The 12,333-nt window shown below is 45.8% G+C and overlaps 1 protein-coding gene across 4 annotated transcripts; it reads right to left on the reverse strand.

Annotated features, from left to right (window-relative positions):
- Positions 1-524: 524 nt before the first annotated feature.
- On the reverse strand, positions 525-11,677 carry LOC114773144 (structural maintenance of chromosomes protein 1A-like). 4 transcript variants are annotated; one of them, XM_028965677.1, is made up of 26 exons: positions 11,221-11,676; positions 10,927-11,112; positions 10,710-10,822; positions 10,204-10,407; positions 9,867-10,105; positions 9,525-9,783; positions 9,304-9,444; positions 9,145-9,227; positions 8,629-8,728; positions 8,425-8,532; positions 7,854-8,039; positions 7,610-7,789; positions 7,011-7,157; positions 6,791-6,928; positions 5,294-5,410; positions 5,105-5,211; positions 4,892-5,033; positions 4,442-4,587; positions 4,209-4,362; positions 4,014-4,124; positions 2,813-2,969; positions 2,356-2,510; positions 2,094-2,245; positions 1,642-1,711; positions 1,393-1,503; positions 525-1,206 (listed from the first exon to the last, which is right to left on the reverse strand). In XM_028965677.1, exons 1-26 carry the CDS (start codon positions 11,399-11,401, stop codon positions 1,126-1,128), a joined length of 3,768 nt encoding a protein of 1,255 aa, XP_028821510.1. In that variant the 5' UTR covers positions 11,402-11,676; the 3' UTR covers positions 525-1,125. The 4 variants fall into 4 exon arrangements, with proteins under 4 accessions (XP_028821510.1, XP_028821511.1, XP_028821512.1 ...); XM_028965678.1 differs by lacking the exon at positions 11,221-11,676 and having other exon boundaries at positions 10,917-11,047; XM_028965679.1 differs by lacking the exons at positions 10,710-10,822; positions 11,221-11,676 and having other exon boundaries at positions 10,927-11,039.
- Positions 11,678-12,333: the final 656 nt, after the last annotated feature.

Here is a 12,333-nt window from a genome sequence, read left to right on the forward strand (position 1 = left end):
ATAAGGGCGTCTCGTAAATGCAGTAAATGTAAATTTAGCAAAGCATTTGAAACAACATCACTCCGAATTATACACTGAGTTTCGAGAGGGGCATAAAATTTTAATTGCCTCTGACGAGCAATACTGTATAAGACTAAGAAAAAAACTAAGAATGGCTTTGTCTTCGCTTTTCTCTGCATAATTGCACAATTGGAAAAAAAAAACACTTCTGCAGCATGAGAACCGAGAAGTGCTTGTTTTTTTTCGCTTGGCTCAAAAAACATTAGAATTAATTTCTTTCATTTTTTTGTGTATTTATTCATTAAACTATTTATTATGTATGTATATGGTGTTCTAACTGTATTCAAATGATCTACAAATTCTTTATTTATTTATTTAAATATATTTTGAAATGTCGTTGTTTTGATTTTTATCCTCCTGTAGTATCGAAAACAGTATCGAGTATCATCTGGTATCGAGTTTGAAATGTCATTATCGTGACTTGCTACAGCCAACTTGCGATAATAAAGTAAATGAACCATATGCACCATTATAACAATGTGTTTATATCATTCAGTGTCTATATGATTTACATATAGAATGCAGTTATTTAAACATAAAATCCCATGCAATGCACATGCTTCTACAAAAAGGACAATCTGAGCCAAAAATATTCATGAGAAAGTAAAGCAGCTTTTGCAACTTCTTTCTTGGTCACTGGCAGCCTATGGTTGGATACCCATACAGAGCACAATGCGGCAAGCATTTTTAATTCAGAAGGAAATACCACAGATCAATAAATCATTAAAGCTGAATACCATTTGGTCAACAAACAGTTGCACAACTCCAACCCACAGGGACTCGACAACCGCAATCGATGCAACTAAATAAATGCCAGGCACAGTTATATGCATAATGCACAGTGGAGGAATGATTCATCATTCTGCATTACCACCAGACGCACAAAGCACCAAAATACAAAGCCCATTATATCAAGCACACTCATCAGTGAGCACAAGCGAGAGCATCTGGAACATTTATACAGATTTTAGAGCATAATACTACATATATCAGTAATGGTGGGTGTTTATCAGTGAATTAGCTGACCGGTTAACAACCAGGAAACACGATTCACATTCATAAGAACTAGTCATTGGGATTGGGGTTGGCGTCAGAGTACTGGGAGAGGTCAAATGTCAGGACTTTGCTGACAACACAGTCTCCTTGCTGTGGAGAAAACGTAAAAAGAAACACGCTTATATAAAAGATATTTTTATTTATTACATCTAAACATGCACCAAGCTACAGGCTTTTACAATTGGTTTGATTTTGTGCCCATAATTTGAAGCATGAAATATGAGCATATATTGACTATAAACGGCATATAATAACTTTTTTTTTTTTTAAACAAACCTCTGGATAGACGCCGATGAGCGAGTCAGCCTTTGTGTAGAACTCCTCCTTCAGGGAGATGACAATAGCTTGGAAGTTCTGCATGGACTGGTCCTTAATGTAGTTCGCCACCTGCAGAACACAGACAACACGTACAACACCAATTACAGTGTCAAATTATGCTGCTAAAGAACCAAGAAGTTACTCAAGATCTTTGGTTATGATTAATAGTGTTTTAATAATTTTGAAAAATATATTACTTTCACAAACCTTGCCTATGTTGGTGTTATCCAGTGCAGCGTCAATCTCATCCAGAACAAAGAAAGGAGCGGGTTTGTAGCTACAGCAATTACAAAATGAGAACTTTTACACATGGGAATAACAAAGCAACATTTATTTCTTTAGACAGGCAGTGGTGGCCTCGCAGGTAAGGAAACGGACCCGACCAGAAGGTTGCCGGTTCAAATCCCCGAACCGCCAAGGTGCCACTGAGGTGCACGAATTGGTACCCATTTTAGATATTTCAATCTGTGTTTGGCGTTTAACCTTTTGCTTAATTGTTGAATAAAGTCCTGTCGTGTCCTCTTGACTTTTTAATTATTAAAATATTCTATAATCATAACTTAATTGTGAACTGTTGTACAAGTCCATAAAATGTAATAAGATACGATAGACGTGTCCAGACTGATTTGTGATCGGCTGTAGTCCTGATGGAGAAAGACCTGTGAATGGCGAAGAGCAGGGCCAGGGCGGCAACCGTCTTCTCTCCTCCGGACAGGTTGTCCATGGGCCGGAATCTCTTCCCTGGAGCTACGCAGTTGTAATTGATCCCGTCCAAATACGGCTCCTCTGGGTTTTCCGGACCCAGGAACGCCTGAGAAGGAGATGAATGTTCATAGAACGCAGCAGGGTGGGGTCCCTCAGAAGTGGGTGTGTCACCGTACCCCTGTGATCATCAGTGCAGGTGTCTCTTTTCATCTCTACCTGAGCGCTGCTGTTGCGTGAGAGGGCTTTGTAGATCTCATCGATGTTGGTGGCGACAGACTCAAAGCAGGCGTTAAAGCGGTCGAACCGTTCCTTCTTGATCTGCTCGAACGCCTGCTTGGCTTTCTTCGCCCGTTTGCGTGCGGCTTCAAACTCTGACAGGTACAAAACACACATGAGACATGAGCGCTGTACAGCTCAGCATCAACATCCTCCACATCCTCAACCCGTGGAGCTGCTTCATAATATTCACAACTGTGTGGAAACAGGTGTGTTTTAGAGAAGCTTCTCAATCTTCTCTAGAGCTTCTCCTCCTCTGTCCTCTGCTAAAATGCAGAAATTCCAGAACGAAGACCAAAATGTTATCTGACATAAGATTGCTAAACCGTTTCCATTGTCTCCAGGTCTTCATTTGTTAAATGGCTTTGATGAGGCTTGGTAGAAAATAGCTACTCACCATCGCTGGTCTCCTGAAACTTGTCCCTGACGCTCTCCAGTTTCTCCATGGCTTTCATGTTGGGGGCGCTGATCCTCTGCAGAACGCTCTTCTGCTCGTTCAGCCGCTGCTGCAGGGTGTTCATCTCCAACTTGATCTCCTCCTCCGACAGAGCATCCTGGGGTGTGTGACGTTCAACACACCTTACAGCGGCCGGTTTATTAACCTTCTATTGTACCTCACAACAGTGCAGCAAACAGGCAGGAGCGGATGACCTTTAACCTCTCTGCCCTTTTGTGTCTTGATTTATTTTTTTGGCCCTCTAGATAACTGCTTAGTGCCATAACTGTACACCGTGTTAAAATGAGAACTGATCGATGGTTGCTTTAAAGCAATAATTACAGGGAACAAAAAAATCTATTTTCTACATGAAGCCCAATAAAATGCTGTGTGAAATCAATCAGGCATCGATGCAGGCACACCTGGACCTCTGAGCTTCAACCACACTGTATCATCTTGGTCACAAACTGGTCACCAATCCATGTTCAAAATGGCATTAGAGTGTCGTGGAAAAATTTTGAGTGTGAATCAAAATAGGAAGTGAAGTGATTGTCACTTGTCAATTTATCTGCTTTTAACCCATCAGCCTGAGTGAGCAGTGGGCAGCCATGACAGGCGCCCGGGGAGCAGTGTGTGGGGACGGTGCTTTGCTCAGTGGCACCTTGGCGGATCAGGATTCGAACCAGCAACCTTCTGATTACGGGGCCGCTTCCTTAACCGCTAGTCAATGAAGCGCGATGCCTGCCTCTGACTGGCCGTGGTCCAGATATGTCCAGACACCTCACACCATAATTGACCATAAGTAAAATAATAACGCTGGAAAAGCACAATGCGTCCATAATACCCATTACATGCGGTAATGAACATACTGGCCGAGTGTCCCCTCTCCCCGCTGGTTAACAAGTTTATATTGGCTATGGACAGCTGGATTTTTAAAAAAAAAAGGTAAAAATGCGATACGGTAAAAAATTTGGTGCACCTAACTTTTCTGCTGGTTCACCTAAAAAAAACAAACAAAAAAAAAAACAGTGCAACCAGTGCAGAATTTTAGTCCAGATCCCTGGTCAAAGACATCCCCATACTCTTATCTTAGGTTCCCTCCCGACTAGGACTGTGTGAAAGGCTGAGAGATATGAGTCACGTGAGCATGAAGTTCACAAACCTTAAGGTCCTCCGATAGGTTGCTGTAGTCAATCTCTATAAGGGCTTCTTTAGCGAGCACAGAGCTGGACGTCTTCTGGCTGCTGACGGACTCCTCCACCTGAGAGCTGCCCTGTTTGTACGAAGTAGACCATCAGACCAGGACACCTTCTCCCACCTTTGCAGTCCATATAGTGAATACATGAGCATGGCTTACTTCCCCCTGACTGATGTCGTCCATGGTGCCAGAACGAAGTGGCAGCTTGATGTCCTGCATCTTGCACGCCTGCAGTAGGTTGTGTCTGTCGCTGCGCTTCTGCTCCAGCTTGGTCTCGATGGCCGTCACCTCCTTCTGGAGCTGCGTGAGCTCTCTGCCATGCAAACATAACGCTTCAAGGTCTACTCCCTGGCACAATCTGGCTGAACATTCCAGAGAGGTGGAGATCTCACTTGTTGGCGCCTCCGAGCTTCTTGCGTATCTCCTCCATCTCCCGGTTTTTGTCGTTCACTTCAGACTTCTTGGTGAGGTGCTGGTTCTTCAGGTCCTGAAGCTGGGCCATGGTCTCATCAATGATCTTCATGTGTCTGTGCTCCTCCTGCGACACAAAAAGCTTTACGCCTTTATTTCTGAACATAAATCACAAATTCTACATCTGTTACGCTGAAATCTCGTCATTTTCTGGGATACATTTTTATCAAATGAAATTCCAAAACTCCAGACAAGTGAATCAGTTGGTTCCTCTGTGCTGTATGTTTACAATTATTCATACATCAATAATCAGAACACTGATTACCAATATATAATTTATTATACAGATAAAATTTTCATCTATTTAAAAAAATTCAACAACAAAACATACTGTTAATAGTTGTCATTCCATGATGGTTTAAAGCCTTTACCTTCTTCAGGCGCTCTATCTCACTCTCATCCTTCTTCACCGTCTGTTCCCACATCATCACCTTCTCCTGATCTTCCTTCAGCTGGTTCTTCTCATAGTCAAGCTGGATAGCCAGGCGCGTCTTCTGGGTCTCAAACTCCAAACTGGAGAACCACAAGAGCCTTTTTAGAACAGGCAGTACGGGGCCGGAGACCGCCGAGGGGTGGCTCCTCACCGCTTTTTGGCGATCTCGTTTTGCCGTTTCACTTTCTCCTCCTCGAACTCACGGATGTTCCTGACGCAGATCTCCTTACAGAACTCTACAAAGACTTCATCCTCCACCTAGCGGAGACGGGAGGGACGTGACAACGGGCTGTTGCGGAGGGTTCACGTTCCACTATTCGCAGGTGGCCGGAGCTCCTACCAGGTTCATGCGGTCCCGCAGCTGGGTGATGTCTCTCTCCCGCGACTGGATGATTCTCTTGATGTCGTTGATGCGGGGGCCAAAATTTGCCAACTCACTTTCCAGCTTCGACTTCTCCTGCATTGCGAGAGAATCGGGGAAGACACATGAAGACAAATATCTTCGATCACCTGACAAGTTGTTCGCACGTTCACAATTAGACAGCGCCATCTAGCGGAGCTTCCTGATTTTTTTGTTATTGCCATTGTGATAAGATGCAAGCACAGCACATGGAGGCACTGTAAGGATGGACATCACGGGACCATGCTTTTGTCTTGCATAACAGATGTCTGTAGGGGGAGGTGTGACATTCCTGTGTCGATGGTTGCGCGTGAAAATTCGGCACCTCTGTTTTACATGCCTTTTGTCTGACGGCAACGTGTGAAGTGTTAGAGCCATCAGGACCGCCCACCCTCTTTGTCTTCCCCAAATGGGAGGCACCGGGGGCGTGACATCAGAAAGGTTCTGATTGGTCAGTGACAACTTCCTGTAGGCCAGTGACAACTTCCTGTAGGCCAGGGGTATAAAGGTCTGCTCACATGTGGAAAGGGGCTCTGAGCTTTCTTGCTCAGGGGGTTTTCCATCGGAAGCCGGAAGGCTTCTGAGTCTTTCTCTCCCCCTCTTTTTCTCTTCTCCCTCTTTACTCTTTCTAATCATTTTTATTTTCTCTGTAACCTTGGAACCTTTTTACATTCAATATTCACATGTAACTACAATAATTATTTACCGGTGTTAATAAATTAGAAACTGTTCATTTTTAACCTCTATTGTGCCATGCCTCTTTCTGCCAGGTAACATCAAATTGGAGTGGTTGAATACAGTGCTTTGTGTGGAAGGAGAAAGAGTTTTTCTACACACTCTATTCTCTTCTCCCACACCACATGGTCTTTTTTTCCAGCATAATGAAATGTGTCCCCTGCATTTAACCCATCACCTTAGTGAGACGTGAGTGGCCATGACAGGCAGCCGGGGAGCAGTGTGTGTGGACGGTACCTTCATCAAGGGGACCTCAGTGGCAACTTGGCGGTTCGGGATTTGAACCTGCAACCTTCCGATTGCAGGACCGCTTCCTTATCCGCTAGACCACCACTGCTCCTTTCAATAATCATCTGGAACATTTACTGATTATCCAAAGCCTCATCTTCACCTATTTACCACGTATTTCCAGGATTTATAAAGTAGTCTAGTGTGTAACACGCCAGCCTACGAACCAGAAGATCACAAATCCCGCTTACTACCATCGTGTCCCTGAGAAAGACACTTAACCCTGAGTGTCTCCGGGGGGGGACTGTCCCTGTCACTACTGATTGTAAGTCGCTCTGGATAAGGGTGTAAACGCTGTAAATGTAAATCCAAAGACACAGAGAAGTTAATCCAGGACTTTTCAGTAAAGTTTATGCTTTGACACGACCAGGTGCATTTTCAGTTCTGGACGCTGAATGAGTGACTCTGCTGTACCTGCATGTTGAGGGACAGATGGCGAGTCTTGGTCTGTTCCAGGTCGCTCTGCGAGTACTTCAGTCTCATCTGCAGGCCGTGTGCCTGGGACTGCACCTGCCTGAGCTCCGCCTCCTTCCTCTTAGCCTTCATTTGCTCCTGTACGGAGAGAGAGAGAGAGAGAGAGAGAGAGTGATGATGGAACCAGGTCACTTCAGATCTTATGCCTGACTGATGTAACCTTCAGCTCCTCTGTGAGTTTCTCCTTCTTGTCTTTGAGTTTATCGACCGCTTTCTCGTCCCAGCGCCGCGCCTTGGCCTTCAGGTCACTCGCCCCACCAGAGATGACACCTGACTTCTGGAAGAGGGTGCCATCCAGCGCAACCGTCTTCCAGCGGGAGCCAAGCAAGATGATGAAAAGACGAGGAATTATTATCATTTATGTTCAATTCCATTTTATTATACAGTGAAATAAATTAAAATAAACAAGACAGTATAGCAAAACAGAACAGCAGATGAAGTCAGTTTTTATGACATTTTTTATAGGCCTAACATTTTCAAATCATCTAAATCAGCCCTCTATTCTCAAAAAAGGATTAAAAAAGTAAAGGAAATGTACATTTACATTTACGGCATTTATCAGACGCCATTTATCCAGAGCAACTTACAACCAGTAGTTACAGGGACAGTCCCCCCCTGGAGACACTCAGGTTTAAGTGTCCTGCTCAGGGACACAATGGTAGTAAGTGGGATTTGAACCTGGCTCTTCTGGTTCATAGGCGAGTGTGTCACCCACTAGGCTACTACCACCCTGAAGGATTAGGCTTGTGTCTGATATACCTTGTGCCTGTACGGCCCCCCAAAAGCGATCCTGCGCGCGTCCTCCACGTTCTCACACACCAGAGCGTTGCCGCAGGCGTACTGCAGCGCCTTCTTGATGTGCGGCGGCTCGTAGCGGATGACGTCGATCACCAGCTTGGCGCCACGCAGCTCCCTCAGCTTCTCGTCGGTGGGCTTCACCTACAAGGAACATGAAGATCAGTGGGACAGACCCACGCCGACCGGAGGGTGGGGTGCCCCGTACCTCAAGGTAATCCAGGGGCAGGAAGGTCTCGGGTTCTCCTCGCTGTTCTTTGATGTACTGGATGCAGTCTCGGCCCGTCTTCTCCGAGTCCACGATGATGGCGTCCATATTCTTCCCGAGGACCTTGGTCACGGCAATCTGATATTTCTTCTGGGTCGGCTGGCACAGGTCAATCAACCGACCGTACTGGGGAGGAGACGTCAGGAAAAGAAATAACTTCATGTTTGTGTGGGAACCGATTTAAATAGTCTAGAACAGTGGTTCTCAACTTGAGGGGACACTCTTGCGGGGGGGTTTGAGTAGGCTACAGGATGGGAGGAAGAAAAAACTGAAAAACTGGCACCCCAACTGCAATGAACCAGCTTTGGGGGGCCAGCTTGCCAAAGGTTGAGAACCCCTGATCTAGAATGAGGAAGTAGGGGATGTGAGAGCTGTCAATCACGCCCACAGACTCCTCCCCTTTTTAAACTTACTTTAATGAAAGTTAATCTTCTTTGTTAGAAATAATTACACACCAAGAAAAATAAAAAATCATTTTGCAAACAAATGGCCTCCAGATTCAGCTTCCTACCACGGATCCAGGGTACAACCTCTTGATGCTCTCCATGATCTCGGCTTTCCGCTGCTGCCTGCTGTTCTCCTGCCTGTCGATCCTGGCATCTCCCAGCTGCTCCATCACCTGAGAAAAGCAGGCGGGAGGAACGTTTGTGCCAAATACACCCCCCCGGACATCCACGGCCGGGATTGAAATGGGATTTCCGTGTCGTGTTTTCACCTGGTTGAGCTCCATATTGATCTCGTCTATCCGCCTCTTGGCCAGTTCAACCTCTTCTGTCAGCTCCTCCTCCAAGCGCTTCTGTTCATCCAGAGACTGTCTGGAACAGACCTCAGATTACATCTCAGATTGACCTTTACCTTATCTTTCATGTAAAAAAATGTCATAAAATTTTAGAATAACGCACCAAGCAATGTTTTTATGTGAGGCTTTATCAATATGTCACTACGCAAAAAGAGATCGTTTTTGTATCGATCGATTTGTATAGATTGTAATTATGAATACATTAAGATTTATTGAGCGTTGGCGTGTTATTTTTGTCGTGCAGCACTCTGAATCTTTTTTTTTGGCCTTGTTTATGACCGCTTCTGGGCTGTGGGTTACTCAGCTGCAAAAAAATTCATTTATTTATTTTATTTATGCATTTTTATTATATGCATTTGTATATTTATGTAATACTGCTTGAAGAAGTGGTGCTCTGACAGATTTTGTGGACAGAATCCACAGATTTTCTACCTGCTGGTAGCAATGTAGTCCTCCAGCTTTTCAATCCTCTTCTGGTTCTCCTCAATCTCTCGGATCTTCTGCTTGATCTTGGCCTAAAAGCAAATGCTAAAAATGAACCATCCGATCGCCATTAGGGCGCCTGAAGGATAGTGAGGTCTCCATCTCTACCTCTGTCTCCACTTTCTTCCTCTCCTCCAGGTCCAGATGATCCTGGTCAGCTTTCTGGTCTCGGTTGAACTTCTCCAACTCTTGAGCGAGGGTGGCCGCTCGCTTGCTGGCCTCCTCCTTCAGCCTGTGGTACTGCTTTACCTTCGGACGGTGACAGGTTCTCGTTTCATCCACACTGACGACTGACAGACATTCACAGCCTGCGTGACCTTTCAACTCACCTGGTTCTCCTCCAACGTGAGGTCCTGGCCCTGACTCTGTGCCTCCTCCTCCATGCGCTCCTCAAACTCCTGCCTGGCCATCTCCACCGCCCCCTGCTCCTGGTCCAGCTCCTCCATGTCGGCCTTGCGCTTCTTGTACATCTTCTGGGCATTCTGCAGAGACTTGCGAGCAGCTTCCAGCTTCTTGATCTTGTGGGCCGTGTTCTCTTTGGCCTTGATGTACTGCGGCCTCTTCTGATTCAGTTCTGCGTCCTTCTCCCTGGAGGTGTGAAAGAAGGTGGTGTGAATATAAGTTCCACATTCACCAGATCTTTACTTCAAGTGAACATCTCTGCTGCTCACTTGATCTCCTTCTCCACTGTTTGCTGGTCCCTCATCATCCTCCCCAACTCCTTCTTTTTCTCCTTCAGCTCCTCCTCAATGTGGTCCATCTTCTTCCTGTCCTTGTCAATCTCTCGGTTGCGGTGGGTAAGCTCCCGGTTGAGCTTCTCAATCTCTTCCTCGTTGTGGTAGAGCTTGAAGAGCTGCAGTTGGATTTGAGCCCTGGCCACCTCGTCCTTCAGCCTCTGATATCGCTCCGCCTGAGATAAAAAAAAAGAATTAATGACAGATGGATGGATTTCAGGAACAAATGTCAAGTTCAAAAAATGAAGTAACCATTTCCATGGCTTCACCGTACCTCCTCCTTCTCCTGCTTGGCCTCTTTGCGTTCTGCAGCGATGTTCTTCTTGCGGTGGTAATTAAACTGCGTGTCCTCCTCGGCCTTCACCATCTCTTTTTTCCTGCGGTCATACTCCTGTGCCAGCTCGCCGGATCGGGAGATCTCCTCAAAGAGAGCTGTACGCTCCTTCGGGTTCTTCATGGCAATGGACTCCACGGCTCCCTGGGACAGAGAATGATGCAAGAATTTCAATTCATATGTATAATACATTTCCAACCAGATTTCTACAGCAATACAGAATGAAATCAGATTCCTCTACAGGGACCAAATCTATTGTGTTGATGACAGAAATGACACGTTTATGTTATTTTGTCTGAAAATAAATGGACTTCATCTAGTACATGAGGTACATTAAACCTTTAAACGTGAAACTTGCATTGAGCGTATCCTGCATACTGAGCGGGGGGAAAAAATCCCATTACTTTCTGTAGCATATGGATGGATTCTTGTACATATATCTCTACCTGGAAGACCAGGAAGTTTCTGGCCTTGATAAGGATGCCCAGTTTCTCCAGTTCCTCACTGTACTCGCTGAGCCCCACTACTTTGGTGTTAATGCGGTACTCTGAAGAAGAGCCTAGCATACAGGTACAAGTTATCAAATTATGCATTTCGTGCATATATTATCAGTAAAGAGGGGTGTGGTGTTTTACACAGTGTCTCGCGCACACCTTGGCGTACCTATAATGACCCGGGTGAAGGTGCGCACATCTCCGTCGTCCTCATACACCATGCTGACCGAGGCCCGGCTGGCAGCTGGCTTTCCAACAGGAGCCCCGTGGATCAGATCTTTCAGCGTTTTAACCCGCAGGTTGCTGGTCTTCTCCGCGAGCACAAAGCTGATGGCGTCCATCAGGTTGGACTTGCCTGCAGCCGGCCCAGTGAGTTATAAATACATACGGTATATTATATTAAGATGCCCTTATCCATAGGTAATTACAATCAGTAATTATACATTTAATTATGTATAATTACCCCTCCCTGCCAGATGGGCTGAACGACTTCTTTGCACGGTTTGAGGCAGAGATAGGTGAAGGTGAAAAGTGAAAGTGAAGTGATTGTGAGACCCTGCAGCACAGCACACGGTGCTCAGCCCACTGCTGTTCACTCTGCTGACACACGACTGTGCTGCACAGTAGAGTTCGTACCACGTCATCAAGCTCGCGGAGGACACAACAGCAGTGGGGCTCGTCACCAACAACGATGAGTCTGCCTACAGAGGGGAGGTCAAGGTGGTGGACTGGTGCCAGAGCAACAACCAAAATGGTTGTCAACTTCAGGAAGAAACCAACTGTCCCTACCCACACTGCACGTTGACAGAGCTGCTGTTGAGATGGTCAGCAGCGTGACGTTCCTGGGTGTGCACATGACAGACGACCTCTCCTGGAGCCCCAACACCACCTGCACCACCAAGAAATCCCACTTCCTCAGGAAGTCGAAGAAGGCCACCCTCCCTCCTCCCATCCTCACATCGTTCTACCGAGGGACCATTGAGAGTGTTCTCTGCTGCTCTGCTCTAGCAGAAAGTGAAGACAGCAGAGCGCATCATCGCGGGTCCACTTCCACCCATCTCCCAGCTCTATAAGAAACATTTCAACATTGTGAAGGACTCTCACCAGCCCTCACACGCCCTGTTCTCCCTCCTACCGTCTGGCAGACGGCTCCGCAGCATCAGAACTGTAACTGCCAGACTCTGCAAGAGCTTCTTCCCCCGAGCAGTCAGAGCTCTCACCAGAACACTGTTAACCTCAACAACAATACACATTAAGCACCTTCTAACACTCTGCTCATTTTGCTCATCTCTGTTATTTTTTGCACATTTCTGCTCATTTTGCACGTTTGTCTTGTGTGTCTTGTTTGAAATACCCAACGTATCCACTTACAAGCATGTTGTCCTGTTTGTCCTTGTTCAGTATACAGAAGAGTTTTACTTTTCTTTTATAGAATGTACAGTATTTAAGTTTTAGTTAGTAGGTTGGTTTAGTGTGTATATACATATTTCTCTTATTTTACGATTGCACTATGGGGGTTGTGTGAAACAGAATTTCAATGCACAGTGTACCTGTCAGTACTCTCTTGAATCTTGAA

This window comes from Denticeps clupeoides, unplaced genomic scaffold (assembly GCF_900700375.1).
Source record: "Denticeps clupeoides unplaced genomic scaffold, fDenClu1.1, whole genome shotgun sequence".
Lineage (NCBI taxonomy): Eukaryota > Metazoa > Chordata > Actinopteri > Clupeiformes > Denticipitidae > Denticeps > Denticeps clupeoides.